Here is a 15,807-nt window from a genome sequence, read left to right as displayed (position 1 = left end):
ACACTCTCAAACCATGAACTGGAATGACATTTACAGATAATGTTCAGCTGAGATTTGGTTGACGTTTTCCGGGGGCGGAAAGGGGTTTGAGTCATAAGTGTGCTGGGGCACATAGAATGCAGCCGGAGTTGTTTTACGACGGGAAAATGGTAGGAGGAACAATCCTGGTAAGGGCTTCTTCCCAATTGACGTTAGTATGTCCATAATGTTTTGGGAGACTGCATAACAGTGCTATTAGTGCTCGTTTGATCAGCTCGTGTACTTCCAATTAATAGATTTTTGGTGTGTTCTGTGTGACCAGCGGAGAGGGATGAAGGGTCGTTTTAGTTGAACGTGTAGTGCGCCAGAGTTGTGTACCTTACATAGCTTCTGAAGAAGGTGAGAGATGATGTGGGCCACAGCTTTGTTCTGGGATATAGGCATCTCAATTAACACAACCAACGCCAAAAATTATTTGATCCACAATTGGTCCCCAGTTTAACCACTTATGCGCAAGCGGCAATGGCGGCGGTGGGTACCAGCAAGTAAATAGTACAATTTTGACGTTTAGTAAGGATAGCAATCGATTGGTGCCACAGAACGGTTGGCGAAAGGATGAGCAGGGGAACGGAATCGCTTCGATTTTTCCCCAAGAAACGTCAAAACTCAATCCGCTCCCTTGTACTCACCGCCGCCGTTACCGCTGGCGGATAAGTGGATTCAATCTCCGGATAACTGGACTGTAGAAATGGGTTCACATAGGTAATCTAATCTGGGCCTTTAAAATGATTCAGTTGCAACTAACAAACATCTCAATGAGACGAGTCTCACGAGACGTCTCATTGAGGCACGTATACTAGATTTTTCATGAGCATGCTATGATCTCAAATCTCACAAATTTTCTTGAGACGCATTTCAACCCAGCGCATGGCACACTGTCTCATTCATGTATACATGAGCTTTTAGACACTCTGTGTAATCCAACAAATTTTACCTAAATTTATTGGTTCAACATCGTAACACAGACAAACAGACGTAACTCTTAAAGGAAATTCATCGAAAACTTCTGTCCGGTGACTTTTTCATGAGCACACTGCCACCTATTGGTAGAAACACGTGAGACACTATTGGCCATGATGGATTTCGATTTGACGTTTGTCTTACACGCACAGTACTACACAAATCGCCTGTAATTTTCGTTTGCATCATTCAGCAATGTGTACACTGGCAAACGTCAAAGCGATCGAACACTAGCGCCGCTGGTGGAAGGATCGCGGAAATCAAATTAAATTTGAATTGATCGTTAAATGCATGTGCCAAGCCGTTATAAAGAGTGTTACGTCTGTTTGTCTGTGATCGTAATGTTGGTAAACGCATTTGTTTGTAAAATGTAATAGAGATTGTGGACCAGATGAAGTGTAAGGTAGCCAGCATTGAGACGGGAGGATAGTAAATAAAAGTACATATTACTTAACTAGTAACTTAGAGCTGGAAGCTCTTGTAAGGTGTTATACTTAACCAGCATAGGGCATTGTTAAGACTACATTCAGAAGCTTCGTAAAAACTGTAGACTTTGATCAGACTCGTGAAACAAAAACTCCACGTGATTCATATAAGAAAAAAAAAAAGCATTTCCCAAGCAACACACACGGTTACAAGACAGTGACGGCTGCGCATGTAAGGGTTGCACAGAAGACACTGTGACTTACTGCGCTACCCTTACATGCGCTGCCGTGACTGTTTTGTAATCATGTGTGTTGCTTAGGTTCAATCAGCTTTTGTACTTCTTTTGTTACATAACCCTTACAAGAAAAAAAAATGAAGGATGTGAGGTACTTACCCTTAGATTGATTTTTTATGTAGCTATACCGATATGTATCAACCCTTATGAAGGGTTGATTGCATAATTTCCGCGGATAAAAAAACTATTTGAATGAACCCGGTGAACCATTACTGTCTCACTTCTGGCTACGAATTCCTCCCTACGATTGGAATGACTAGACTAGGTTGTATTAGACTACAGATGGGTATTGATGTTTGCAGGTCGAATGATAGTTCTTTGGTAATGAGTTGGACAAAATTCCTACAATAATACTGTATTTTATATCGATATACATAAATGTACTACTCGGTAGTACAAACAACGAACTTAATCTAATGATCACATTTGATGCCTACACTTTGTTCTACATCGGCTAATATTTATAGTCTTATCGCTTTACTCAATTGTGTTCGTATCTCACCTTGTAGGTGTTCTTCCACACCTCAAAGAGACATATTGTTGAATGGAATCGATAGAATATGGCCAGTGGCATCGAAATGTGGGTAATGATCGTCCAGGCCCAGATTCCATAGAATTTCATCAACGTGGGACGGAAGCTTGCATTAGTCTTGATCAGCGTGTTGATGAACCAAATGGACATGTTGGAAATTAGTAAAAACGTGATGATCTCTCTCCCTGGTTTAGTTCGGTTCTGTTTGGCACCTTTGCAGCGTCGCCACCACGCATTCATCACAAATAACGTCTGAACGGAAGTTTGTATGAGCGACACTATTTCCGCCACCAGCGAGTAGGCAGTGACGTGTTCCGAGACGCCAATCGAGAAAAATGTGCCAATTATGCTAAACATGCAGTAGATGTAGATGCCAATCTGGGCTAACACCAGCAGAGTGCAATCCAGACTGATTCCGGCGTCGCCCTTCTTCTGGGAAAACTTCAAATCCCGCATCTGAAACATGGCCCACACGACGGCAAAAGTGGTTATCGTGTAGAGAATGATTTCACTGATGGTGACCTCGATGGTAGCCACCCGTTGATAGTACTTTTCCTTCTGAAGCACAAAGTACATTATGAGCACTATGATGGTCAGCACGATGACCAGAATGCCTCCGAACATTCCCCGTTGGGCGTTGGAGCAATCGATCGAGAGCATATTTGCGCTTCGGCCGGTGAGGCTCTTCCGGGAGCTTCTACGTGAGCCATTTCCTCCGCGGCCGGCTTCCCGAAGCTTCTTCCACATCTCGTAGAGAATGACCGCGCAAATTAGCGAGTATTCAATGGTGCAGGGGAACAAGAACGGCGCAGCATTCTGTACCAGTGACCCCATTATGTTGGTCCGGTGGCACTCGAAGCCGTACAGCGTCGGTGCGGTCAGTACGTCACGCTTACTCAAGTGGGCGGCGATGGTGGCATTTAGTGTGATTGGGCCGGAACTGAATCCATTGTCTGTGGAAGAGAGGAGAAAGGGATGAATTGGTATCGGTTTATGTGGTGGCTTCCCATGCACATGGGCTATCTTTCGATGGGTATTCTAATTAGCTGTTATCAAATCAGGTATTTAAATGGATTTGTATAATGATTTTTGTTTTGGTAAATTAACCGTTTACTACCAATCGGATTTTCCAAATTTTACCAGAAGTTTCTTTGGTGTTTTCTTCTGGGATTTCTATTTTAGATTTCTCCGAATACCTTTCAATGGGTGCTGCTAGCTTATCTTTAGGAATGACTACATAAAGTCTTTTAGGTTTACTCAGGGAGCAAATCCTAGAATTCCCCCAAGATAGCTTCTGAGATTAATGGTCGGGAAATCCTCGAAGGATTTTCCAACAAATCCTTGAAGCATTTTTCACGAAATCCTCGAACGATTCTCCGGGAAATCCTCGAAAGATTCTCTGGGAAATCCTCGAAGGATTATCCGGAAAATCCTCGAAAGATTCTGCGGGAAATCCTCGAAGGATTCTCTGGGAAATCCTCGAAGGATTCTCCAGGAAATCCTCGAAGGATTCTCCGGGAAATCCTCGAAGGATTCTCCGGGATATCCTCGAAGGATTCTCCGGGAAATCCTCGAAGGATTCTCCGGGAAATCCTCGAAGGATTCTCCGGGAAATCCTCGAAGGATTCTCCGGGAAATCCTCGAAGGATTCTCCGGGAAATCCTCGAAGGATTCTCCGGGAAATCCTCGAAGGATTCTCCGAGAAATCCTCGACGGATTCTCCGAGAAATCCTCGACAGATTCTCCGAGAAATCCTCAAAGGATTCTCCGGGAAATCCTCAATGGATTCTCCGGGAAATCCTCGAAGGATTCTCCGGGAAATCCTCGAAGGATGCTCCGGGAAATCCTCGAAGGATTCTCCGGGAAATCCTCGAAGGATTCTCCGGGAAATCCTCGAAGGATTCTCCGGGAAATCCTCGAAGGATTCTCCGGGAAATCCTCGAAGGATTCTCCGGGAAATCCTCGAAGGATTCTCCGGGAAATCCTCGAAGGATTCTCCGGGAAATCTTCGAAGGATTCTCCGGGAAATCCTCGAAGGATTCTCCGGGAAATCCTCGAAGGATTCTCCGGGAAATCCTCGAAGGATTCTCCGGGAAATCCTCGAAGGATTCTCCGGGAAATCCTCGAAGGATTCTCCGGGAAATCCTCGAAGGATTCTCCGGGAAATCCTCGAAGGATTCTCCGGGAAATCCTCGAAGGATTCTCCGGGAAATCCTCGAAGGATTCTCCGGGAAATCCTCGAAGGATTCTCCGGGAAATCCTCGAAGGATTCTCCGGGAAATCCTCGAAGGATTCTCCGGGAAATCCTCGAAGGATTCTCCGGGAAATCCTCGAAGGATTCTCCGGGAAATCCTCGAAGGATTCTCCGGGAAATCCTCGAAGGATTCTCCGGGAAATCCTCGAAGGATTCTCCGGGAAATCCTCGAAGGATTCTCCGGGAAATCCTCGAAGGATTCTCCGGGAAATCCTCGAAGGATTCTCCGGGAAATCCTCGAAGGATTCTCCGGGAAATCCTCGAAGGATTCTCCGGGAAATCCTCGAAGGATTCTCCGGGAAATCCTCGAAGGATTCTCCGGGAAATCCTCGAAGGATTCTCCGGGAAATCCTCGAAGGATTCTCCGGGAAATCCTCGAAGGATTCTCCGGGAAATCCTCGAAGGATTCTCCGGGAAATCCTCGAAGGATTCTCCGGGAAATCCTCGAAGGATTCTCCGGGAAATCCTCGAAGGATTCTCCGGGAAATCCTCGAAGGATTCTCCGGGAAATCCTCGAAGGATTCTCCGGGAAATCCTCGAAGGATTCTCCGGGAAATCCTCGAAGGATTCTCCGGGAAATCCTCGAAGGATTCTCCGGGAAATCCTCGAAGGATTCTCCGGGAAATCCTCGAAGGATTCTCCGGGAAATCCTCGAAGGATTCTCCGGGAAATCCTCGAAGGATTCTCCGGGAAATCCTCGAAGGATTCTCCGGGAAATCCTCGAAGGATTCTCCGGGAAATCCTCGAAGGATTCTCCGGGAAATCCTCGAAGGATTCTCCGGGAAATCCTCGAAGGATTCTCCGGGAAATCCTCGAAGGATTCTCCGGGAAATCCTCGAAGGATTCTCCGGGAAATCCTCGAAGGATTCTCCGGGAAATCCTCGAAGGATTCTCCGGGAAATCCTCGAAGGATTCTCCGGGAAATCCTCGAAGGATTCTCCGGGAAATCCTCGAAGGATTCTCCGGGAAATCCTCGAAGGATTCTCCGGGAAATCCTCGAAGGATTCTCCGGGAAATCCTCGAAGGATTCTCCGGGAAATCCTCGAAGGATTCTCCGGGAAATCCTCGAAGGATTCTCCGGGAAATCCTCGAAGGATTCTCCGGGAAATCCTCGAAGGATTCTCCGGGAAATCCTCGAAGGATTCTCCGGGAAATCCTCGAAGGATTCTCCGGGAAATCCTCGAAGGATTCTCCGGGAAATCCTCGAAGGATTCTCCGGGAAATCCTCGAAGGATTCTCCGGGAAATCCTCGAAGGATTCTCCGGGAAATCCTCGAAGGATTCTCCGGGAAATCCTCGAAGGATTCTCCGGGAAATCCTCGAAGGATTCTCCGGGAAATCCTCGAAGGATTCTCCGGGAAATCCTCGAAGGATTCTCCGGGAAATCCTCGAAGGATTCTCCGGGAAATCCTCGAAGGATTCTCCGGGAAATCCTCGAAGGATTCTCCGGGAAATCCTCGAAGGATTCTCCGGGAAATCCTCGAAGGATTCTCCGGGAAATCCTCGAAGGATTCTCCGGGAAATCCTCGAAGGATTCTCCGGGAAATCCTCGAAGGATTCTCCGGGAAATCCTCGAAGGATTCTCCGGGAAATCCTCGAAGGATTCTCCGGGAAATCCTCGAAGGATTCTCCGGGAAATCCTCGAAGGATTCTCCGGGAAATCCTCGAAGGATTCTCCGGGAAATCCTCGAAGGATTCTCCGGGAAATCCTCGAAGGATTCTCCGGGAAATCCTCGAAGGATTCTCCGGGAAATCCTCGAAGGATTCTCCGGGAAATCCTCGAAGGATTCTCCGGGAAATCCTCGAAGGATTCTCCGGGAAATCCTCGAAGGATTCTCCGGGAAATCCTCGAAGGATTCTCCGGGAAATCCTCGAAGGATTCTCCGGGAAATCCTCGAAGGATTCTCCGGGAAATCCTCGAAGGATTCTCCGGGAAATCCTCGAAGGATTCTCCGGGAAATCCTCGAAGGATTCTCCGGGAAATCCTCGAAGGATTCTCCGGGAAATCCTCGAAGGATTCTCCGGGAAATCCTCGAAGGATTCTCCGGGAAATCCTCGAAGGATTCTCCGGGAAATCCTCGAAGGATTCTCCGGGAAATCCTCGAAGGATTCTCCGGGAAATCCTCGAAGGATTCTCCGGGAAATCCTCGAAGGATTCTCCGGGAAATCCTCGAAGGATTCTCCGGGAAATCCTCGAAGGATTCTCCGGGAAATCCTCGAAGGATTCTCCGGGAAATCCTCGAAGGATTCTCCGGGAAATCCTCGAAGGATTCTCCGGGAAATCCTCGAAGGATTCTCCGGGAAATCCTCGAAGGATTCTCCGGGAAATCCTCGAAGGATTCTCCGGGAAATCCTCGAAGGATTCTCCGGGAAATCCTCGAAGGATTCTCCGGGAAATCCTCGAAGGATTCTCCGGGAAATCCTCGAAGGATTCTCCGGGAAATCCTCGAAGGATTCTCCGGGAAATCCTCGAAGGATTCTCCGGGAAATCCTCGAAGGATTCTCCGGGAAATCCTCGAAGGATTCTCCGGGAAATCCTCGAAGGATTCTCCGGGAAATCCTCGAAGGATTCTCCGGGAAATCCTCGAAGGATTCTCCGGGAAATCCTCGAAGGATTCTCCGGGAAATCCTCGAAGGATTCTCCGGGAAATCCTCGAAGGATTCTCCGGGAAATCCTCGAAGGATTCTCCGGGAAATCCTCGAAGGATTCTCCGGGAAATCCTCGAAGGATTCTCCGGGAAATCCTCGAAGGATTCTCCGGGAAATCCTCGAAGGATTCTCCGGGAAATCCTCGAAGGATTCTCCGGGAAATCCTCGAAGGATTCTCCGGGAAATCCTCGAAGGATTCTCCGGGAAATCCTCGAAGGATTCTCCGGGAAATCCTCGAAGGATTCTCCGGGAAATCCTCGAAGGATTCTCCGGGAAATCCTCGAAGGATTCTCCGGGAAATCCTCGAAGGATTCTCCGGGAAATCCTCGAAGGATTCTCCGGGAAATCCTCGAAGGATTCTCCGGGAAATCCTCGAAGGATTCTCCGGGAAATCCTCGAAGGATTCTCCGGGAAATCCTCGAAGGATTCTCCGGGAAATCCTCGAAGGATTCTCCGGGAAATCCTCGAAGGATTCTCCGGGAAATCCTCGAAGGATTCTCCGGGAAATCCTCGAAGGATTCTCCGGGAAATCCTCGAAGGATTCTCCGGGAAATCCTCGAAGGATTCTCCGGTAAATCCTCGAAGGATTCTCCGGGAAATCCTCGAAGGATTCTCCGGGAAATCCTCGAAGGATTCTCCGGGAAATCCTCGAAGGATTCTCCGGGAAATCCTCGAAGGATTCTCCGGGAAATCCTCGAAGGATTCTCCGGGAAATCCTCGAAGGATTCTCCGGGAAATCCTCGAAGGATTCTCCGGAAATCCTCGAAGGATTCTCCGGGAAATCCTCGAAGGATTCTCCGGGAAATCCTCGAAGGATTCTCCGGGAAATCCTCGAAGGATTCTCCGGGAAATCCTCGAAGGATTCTCCGGGAAATCCTCGAAGGATTCTCCGGGAAATCCTCGAAGGATTCTCCGGGAAATCCTCGAAGGATTCTCCGGGAAATCCTCGAAGGATTCTCCGGGAAATCCTCGAAGGATTCTCCGGGAAATCCTCGAAGGATTCTCCGGGAAATCCTCGAAGGATTCTCCGGGAAATCCTCGAAGGATTCTCCGGGAAATCCTCGAAGGATTCTCCGGGAAATCCTCGAAGGATTCTCCGGGAATCCTCGAAGGATTCTCCGGAAATCCTCGAAGGATTCTCCGGGAAATCCTCGAAGGATTCTCCGGGAAATCCTCGAAGGATTCTCCGGAAATCCTCGAAGGATTCTCCGGGAAATCCTCGAAGGATTCTCCGGGAAATCCTCGAAGGATTCTCCGGGAAATCCTCGAAGGATTCTCCGGGAAATCCTCGAAGGATTCTCCGGGAAATCCTCGAAGGATTCTCCGGGAAATCCTCGAAGGATTCTCCGGGAAATCCTCGAAGGATTCTCCGGGAAATCCTCGAAGGATTCTCCGGGAAATCCTCGAAGGATTCTCCGGGAAATCCTCGAAGGATTCTCCGGGAAATCCTCGAAGGATTCTCCGGGAAATCCTCGAAGGATTCTCCGGGAAATCCTCGAAGGATTCTCCGGGAAATCCTCGAAGGATTCTCCGGGAAATCCTCGAAGGATTCTCCGGGAAATCCTCGAAGGATTCTCCGGGAAATCCTCGAAGGATTCTCCGGGAAATCCTCGAAGGATTCTCCGGGAAATCCTCGAAGGATTCTCCGGGAAATCCTCGAAGGATTCTCCGGGAAATCCTCGAAGGATTCTCCGGGAAATCCTCGAAGGATTCTCCGGGAAATCCTCGAAGGATTCTCCGGGAAATCCTCGAAGGATTCTCCGGGAAATCCTCGAAGGATTCTCCGGAAATCCTCGAAGGATTCTCCGGGAAATCCTCGAAGGATTCTCCGGGAAATCCTCGAAGGATTCTCCGGGAAATCCTCGAAGGATTCTCCGGGAAATCCTCGAAGGATTCTCCGGGAAATCCTCGAAGGATTCTCCGGGAAATCCTCGAAGGATTCTCCGGGAAATCCTCGAAGGATTCTCCGGGAAATCCTCGAAGGATTCTCCGGGAAATCCTCGAAGGATTCTCCGGGAAATCCTCGAAGGATTCTCCGGGAAATCCTCGAAGGATTCTCCGGGAAATCCTCGAAGGATTCTCCGGGAAATCCTCGAAGGATTCTCCGGGAAATCCTCGAAGGATTCTCCGGGAAATCCTCGAAGGATTCTCCGGGAAATCCTCGAAGGATTCTCCGGGAAATCCTCGAAGGATTCTCCGGAAATCCTCGAAGGATTCTCCGGGAAATCCTCGAAGGATTCTCCGGGAAATCCTCGAAGGATTCTCCGGGAAATCCTCGAAGGATTCTCCGGGAAATCCTCGAAGGATTCTCCGGGAAATCCTCGAAGGATTCTCCGGGAAATCCTCGAAGGATTCTCCGGGAAATCCTCGAAGGATTCTCCGGAAATCCTCGAAGGATTCTCCGGGAAATCCTCGAAGGATTCTCCGGGAAATCCTCGAAGGATTCTCCGGGAAATCCTCGAAGGATTCTCCGGGAAATCCTCGAAGGATTCTCCGGGAAATCCTCGAAGGATTCTCCGGGAAATCCTCGAAGGATTCTCCGGGAAATCCTCGAAGGATTCTCCGGGAAATCCTCGAAGGATTCTCCGGGAAATCCTCGAAGGATTCTCCGGGAAATCCTCGAAGGATTCTCCGGGAAATCCTCGAAGGATTCTCCGGGAAATCCTCGAAGGATTCTCCGGGAAATCCTCGAAGGATTCTCCGGGAAATCCTCGAAGGATTCTCCGGGAAATCCTCGAAGGATTCTCCGGGAAATCCTCGAAGGATTCTCCGGGAAATCCTCGAAGGATTCTCCGGGAAATCCTCGAAGGATTCTCCGGGAAATCCTCGAAGGATTCTCCGGGAAATCCTCGAAGGATTCTCCGGGAAATCCTCGAAGGATTCTCCGGGAAATCCTCGAAGGATTCTCCGGGAAATCCTCGAAGGATTCTCCGGGAAATCCTCGAAGGATTCTCCGGGAAATCCTCGAAGGATTCTCCGGGAAATCCTCGAAGGATTCTCCGGGAAATCCTCGAAGGATTCTCCGGAAATCCTCGAAGGATTCTCCGGGAAATCCTCGAAGGATTCTCCGGGAAATCCTCGAAGGATTCTCCGGGAAATCCTCGAAGGATTCTCCGGGAAATCCTCGAAGGATTCTCCGGGAAATCCTCGAAGGATTCTCCGGGAAATCCTCGAAGGATTCTCCGGAAATCCTCGAAGGATTCTCCGGGAAATCCTCGAAGGATTCTCCGGGAAATCCTCGAAGGATTCTCCGGGAAATCCTCGAAGGATTCTCCGGGAAATCCTCGAAGGATTCTCCGGGAAATCCTCGAAGGATTCTCCGGGAAATCCTCGAAGGATTCTCCGGGAAATCCTCGAAGGATTCTCCGGGAAATCCTCGAAGGATTCTCCGGGAAATCCTCGAAGGATTCTCCGGGAAATCCTCGAAGGATTCTCCGGGAAATCCTCGAAGGATTCTCCGGGAAATCCTCGAAGGATTCTCCGGGAAATCCTCGAAGGATTCTCCGGGAAATCCTCGAAGGATTCTCCGGGAAATCCTCGAAGGATTCTCCGGGAAATCCTCGAAGGATTCTCCGGGAAATCCTCGAAGGATTCTCCGGGAAATCCTCGAAGGATTCTCCGGGAAATCCTCGAAGGATTCTCCGGGAAATCCTCGAAGGATTCTCCGGGAAATCCTCGAAGGATTCTCCGGGAAATCCTCGAAGGATTCTCCGGGAAATCCTCGAAGGATTCTCCGGGAAATCCTCGAAGGATTCTCCGGGAAATCCTCGAAGGATTCTCCGGGAAATCCTCGAAGGATTCTCCGGGAAATCCTCGAAGGATTCTCCGGGAAATCCTCGAAGGATTCTCCGGGAAATCCTCGAAGGATTCTCCGGGAAATCCTCGAAGGATTCTCCGGGAAATCCTCGAAGGATTCTCCGGGAAATCCTCGAAGGATTCTCCGGGAAATCCTCGAAGGATTCTCCGGGAAATCCTCGAAGGATTCTCCGGGAAATCCTCGAAGGATTCTCCGGGAAATCCTCGAAGGATTCTCCGGGAAATCCTCGAAGGATTCTCCGGGAAATCCTCGAAGGATTCTCCGGGAAATCCTCGAAGGATTCTCCGGGAAATCCTCGAAGGATTCTCCGGGAAATCCTCGAAGGATTCTCCGGGAAATCCTCGAAGGATTCTCCGGGAAATCCTCGAAGGATTCTCCGGGAAATCCTCGAAGGATTCTCCGGGAAATCCTCGAAGGATTCTCCGGGAAATCCTCGAAGGATTCTCCGGGAAATCCTCGAAGGATTCTCCGGGAAATCCTCGAAGGATTCTCCGGGAAATCCTCGAAGGATTCTCCGGGAAATCCTCGAAGGATTCTCCGGGAAATCCTCGAAGGATTCTCCGGGAAATCCTCGAAGGATTCTCCGGGAAATCCTCGAAGGATTCTCCGGGAAATCCTCGAAGGATTCGAAGGATTCTCCGGGAAATCCTCGAAGGATTCTCCGGGAAATCCTCGAAGGATTCTCCGGGAAATCCTCGAAGGATTCTCCGGGAAATCCTCGAAGGATTCTCCGGGAAATCCTCGAAGGATTCTCCGGGAAATCCTCGAAGGATTCTCCGGGAAATCCTCGAAGGATTCTCCGGGAAATCCTCGAAGGATTCTCCGGGAAATCCTCGAAGGATTCTCCGGGAAATCCTCGAAGGATTCTCCGGGAAATCCTCGAAGGATTCTCCGGGAAATCCTCGAAGGATTCTCCGGGAAATCCTCGAAGGATTCTCCGGAAATCCTCGAAGGATTCTCCGGGAAATCCTCGAAGGATTCTCCGGGAAATCCTCGAAGGATTCTCCGGGAAATCCTCGAAGGATTCTCCGGGAAATCCTCGAAGGATTCTCCGGGAAATCCTCGAAGGATTCTCCGGGAAATCCTCGAAGGATTCGAAGGATTCTCCGGGAAATCCTCGAAGGATTCTCCGGGAAATCCTCGAAGGATTCTCCGGGAAATCCTCGAAGGATTCTCAGGGAAATCCTCGAAGGATTCTCCGGGAAATCCTCGAAGGATTCTCCGGGAAATCCTCGAAGGATTCTCAGGGAAATCCTCGAAGGATTCTCCGGGAAATCCTCGAAGGATTCTCCAGGAAATCCTCGAAGGATTCTCCGGGAAATCCTCGAAGGATTCTCCGGGAAATCCTCGAAGGATTCTCGGGAAATCCTCGAAGGATTCTCCGGGAAATCCTCGAAGGATTCTCCGGGAAATCCTCGAAGGAATCTCCGGGAAATCCTCGAAGGATTCTCCGGGAAATCCTCGAAGGATTCGAAGGATTCTCCGGGAAATCCTCGAAGGATTCTCCGGGAAATCCTCGAAGGATTCTCCGGGAAATCCTCGAAGGATTCTCCGGAAAATCCTCGAAGGATTCTCCGGGAAATCCTCGAAGGATTCTCCGGGAAATCCTCGAAGGAATCTCCGGGAAATCCTCGAAGGATTCTCCGGGAAATCCTCGAAGGATTCGAAGGATTCTCCGGGAAATCCTCGAAGGATTCTCCGGGAAATCCTCGAAGGATTCTCAGGGAAATCCTCGAAGGATTCTCCGGGAAATCCTCGAAGGATTCTCCGGGAAATCCTCGAAGGATTCTCAGGGAAATCCTCGAAGGATTCTCCGGGAAATCCTCGAAGGATTCTCCAGGAAATCCTCGAAGGATTCTCCGAGAAATCCTCGAAGGATTCTCCAGGAAATCCTCGAAGGATTCTCCGGGAAATCCTCGAAGGATTCTTCGGGAAATCCTCGAAGGATTCTCCGGGAAATCCTCGAAGGATTCTCCGGAAAATCCTCGAAGGATTCTCCGGGAAATCCTCGAAGGATTCTCCGGGAAATCCTCGAAGGATTCTCAGGGAAATCCTCGAAGGGTTCTCCGGGAAATCCTCGAAGGGTTCTCCGGGAAATCCTCGAAGGATTTCTCCGGGAAATCCTCGAAGGATTCTCCGGGAAATCCTCGAAGGATTCTCCGGGAAATCCTCGAAGGATTCTCCGGGAAATCCTCGAAGGATTCTCCGGGAATTCCTCGAAGGATTCTCCGGGAAATCCTCGAAGGATTCTCCGGGGAATCCTCGAAGGATTCTCCGGGAAATCCTCGAAGGATTCTCCGGGAAATCCTCGAAGGATTCTCCGGGAAATCCTCGAAGGATTCTCCGGGAAATCCTCGGATGCCAGCGAATTTGCCAAACAAACCATTTGACTTTTCCAATCCTGTACATTGCAAAAATTCTGCACTGCAGTGTATAATATGTACATGTTTAGCAGAATGTTGCATTGAACATGTTGACGGAGGCTTTGTGTAACATCAGTAATAAAAACTTGAAGATTTTATCAAACCTTGATACCATGTGAGAAATAAAGCGTAATATTTATATGTATTTGATTTCGGTACACCTCTGCAGTACCATAGACGATCAGCCGGAATAGGAAATCTCACCTGTCATTGCTGCTGCGGCTGTCGCTGCCCCATGCTGATGCGCTATCCCCTCGTGTGCGATGTGGACAATCTCGTGCTTGGCCTCTTCGATAATCACGTACAACCACTCGCACAGGTTGGTGGCTAGCATGTGCATCAGCCCGAAGCGGGAAATGAACTTGTGTCGGATCATATGCCGCTGCGAAACGCTGCTGAAGAACAGAAACTGCATCTGCACAATGCACAGTGCCATCCGAGCGGCCGGTATTAATGCAATTAGAACATTTTGACATCTTTCATCGCCTGCGTTCGGGTCGGTTGACCGGGGGAACCAAGAATAAGGGTGGGGAGACAAGAATTTTGTGCGTTATGATGGTGAATAAAGCTATTTTATCAGTAGCATGGGCCTCGGCCATGCTACATGGTACTGCCTTTGAGATTCTGCTAAGGACTGTATCGAAAATAAGGTTGATACTGTTGCGCTTACGAAAGGTTCAGGTAATAAAATATTCCAATTTAATAATCTCAATTTCTGTTTTTCGAGATTATCAACATTATGATGCTTTATTAAGAAAACTAGCAACACTGTTGAACGTAAAATGAAACTGTTCGTAGCGCACCTAACGAATGAAAGTAGTTACTATCAGAAGCTAAATAATCTTCAAATGTTTGGTTTTATTTTCGATACAGTTCCTAATCTTTCGACATAAATGCGATTCCAGCCCATTCTTGTAGCTCCATAGACAGGTGCGTCTACATCAGCCCAGCAGCAGGGTATGCTCTTCCCGAGGGGAAATCGAATTGAATTTTGCTGTGCGGAATTGCATTTATGTTGGCTTCTTGTCGTGTCAACTTACGTTTCAGCTCAAAGTATTGGCCGAACTCCAGACCCGAGTATACCATGTTGCCGATTCCGAAGGCAATAGCCCCCACCCGCAGGTAGAACGATCCTAGCCGAGGTTCTTTGGGCCTCAATGTTTCGGGTATGATGCCACCGGGTTCACCTGTAGGACGGAAATTTATTGAATGTAAAAAACTTCATCAACGTGACGTCACTGACGGTTGACAATGATTCTTTCTTTACAATTTTAGATAGCTATATGATACGAACGTACGTCATTTCAGGCGTATCTAATCGAACTAATCTAAATGACTAGATAGCTGTAATTGCATCAAGAAAGTGATGACGGGTACACGGGTCTCTCGTGTTATCACAAATTTCCCAGACGCGGGTGAAGGCCGTAAAGATGTATAATGTTGATGACCCGGTCGGTGAATTACGGCAATCTCCACCAGACTACGTGGGCAAATCTGTGTACCTACTTACTGTATTGGCCCAGAATGTAGTTCAGCTTGACGTTGTGACGGAATTGAACCACGTAGAGGAAAATCGTAAACACGAAGCTCAGTGTGTACAGGTAGAGGTAGAAGCCACGGTAGAAGTGGTGCGGAGCACTTTCGGATACCACGTCTGTGATGGGGAAGGCGATTCCGAGGACGATGAGTAGCTTGGCGTAGAGTGCTGATATGGCGGTGCTGAATTGATCCCTGAAATGATGGATACAGAGTTGCAGATTGATTCAAATTGGTTGGCGAAACATAAACTGGGGTTTACAAAATTGTAGAAGGTTGGTATTAGGTTCAATTAGTTTTTCCCTGTAAACCAGAAAACACTCTGAATCTCCCCTGAAACTTACATTCTGGAATACCTGGGAGACCGAAAAAAACTCACGAACTGTCCTCCCGAAATGTTTTGAAACTTCCTGAGACCTCTTCAGACCTATCTGAAACTTCCATAAGATTCCTTTAAATCACAGGAAACCAGAGGATTGCAACAGATTAACTCCCAGAAATCAGAAGAAACGCCTCAAAATCCCTGGTACATCCTTGGGAATATTCCAGTGAACCGCAATGAAATCATTCTGGACAGTGCAGAAAATGTCATTTGAACATTTGTACATATGTAAAATCAACCACGTACAACTCATTTTAGAAGCTAAACTTGAGAATATGGAATATGAAAAACTTGTGCGGCCTGACCAGTTCTACAAGAAAGTTACGGAAAACCGCTCTTTTTCGAAAATTTAAGGTAAATGTTGCGGACTATTTTCAAAAAATGCCAGTTGGCATTCATGGTTAATATCAATTGGCATTTTTTAAAGGTAGTTCATGACATTTACCTTAAACATTCGAAAAAGAGCGGTTTTCCCGTGTCTTTTTGTAGACTTAG

General features: G+C 48.4%; 1 protein-coding gene across 2 annotated transcripts in view; it reads right to left on the bottom strand.

Annotated features, from left to right (window-relative positions):
- Positions 1-2,059: 2,059 nt before the first annotated feature.
- The window catches only part of LOC109423055 (proton channel OtopLc), a 36,159-nt gene continuing 22,411 nt past the window's right edge, over positions 2,060-15,807 (bottom strand). For both annotated transcript variants that reach the window (XM_029852529.2, XM_029852528.2), the window contains exons 3-6: positions 14,905-15,125; positions 14,435-14,581; positions 13,599-13,880; positions 2,060-3,205 (exon numbers count right to left, since the gene is read on the bottom strand). In XM_029852529.2, coding sequence (XP_029708389.1) covers positions 2,202-3,205; positions 13,599-13,880; positions 14,435-14,581; positions 14,905-15,125 — 1,654 coding nt within the window. In that variant the 3' untranslated portion in view covers positions 2,060-2,201. The remainder of the gene's footprint in view (positions 3,206-13,598; positions 13,881-14,434; positions 14,582-14,904; positions 15,126-15,807) is intronic.

Source organism: Aedes albopictus, chromosome 1, assembly GCF_035046485.1.
Source record: "Aedes albopictus strain Foshan chromosome 1, AalbF5, whole genome shotgun sequence".
Lineage (NCBI taxonomy): Eukaryota > Metazoa > Arthropoda > Insecta > Diptera > Culicidae > Aedes > Aedes albopictus.
This window is presented reverse-complemented; position numbering and strand designations above follow the sequence as displayed.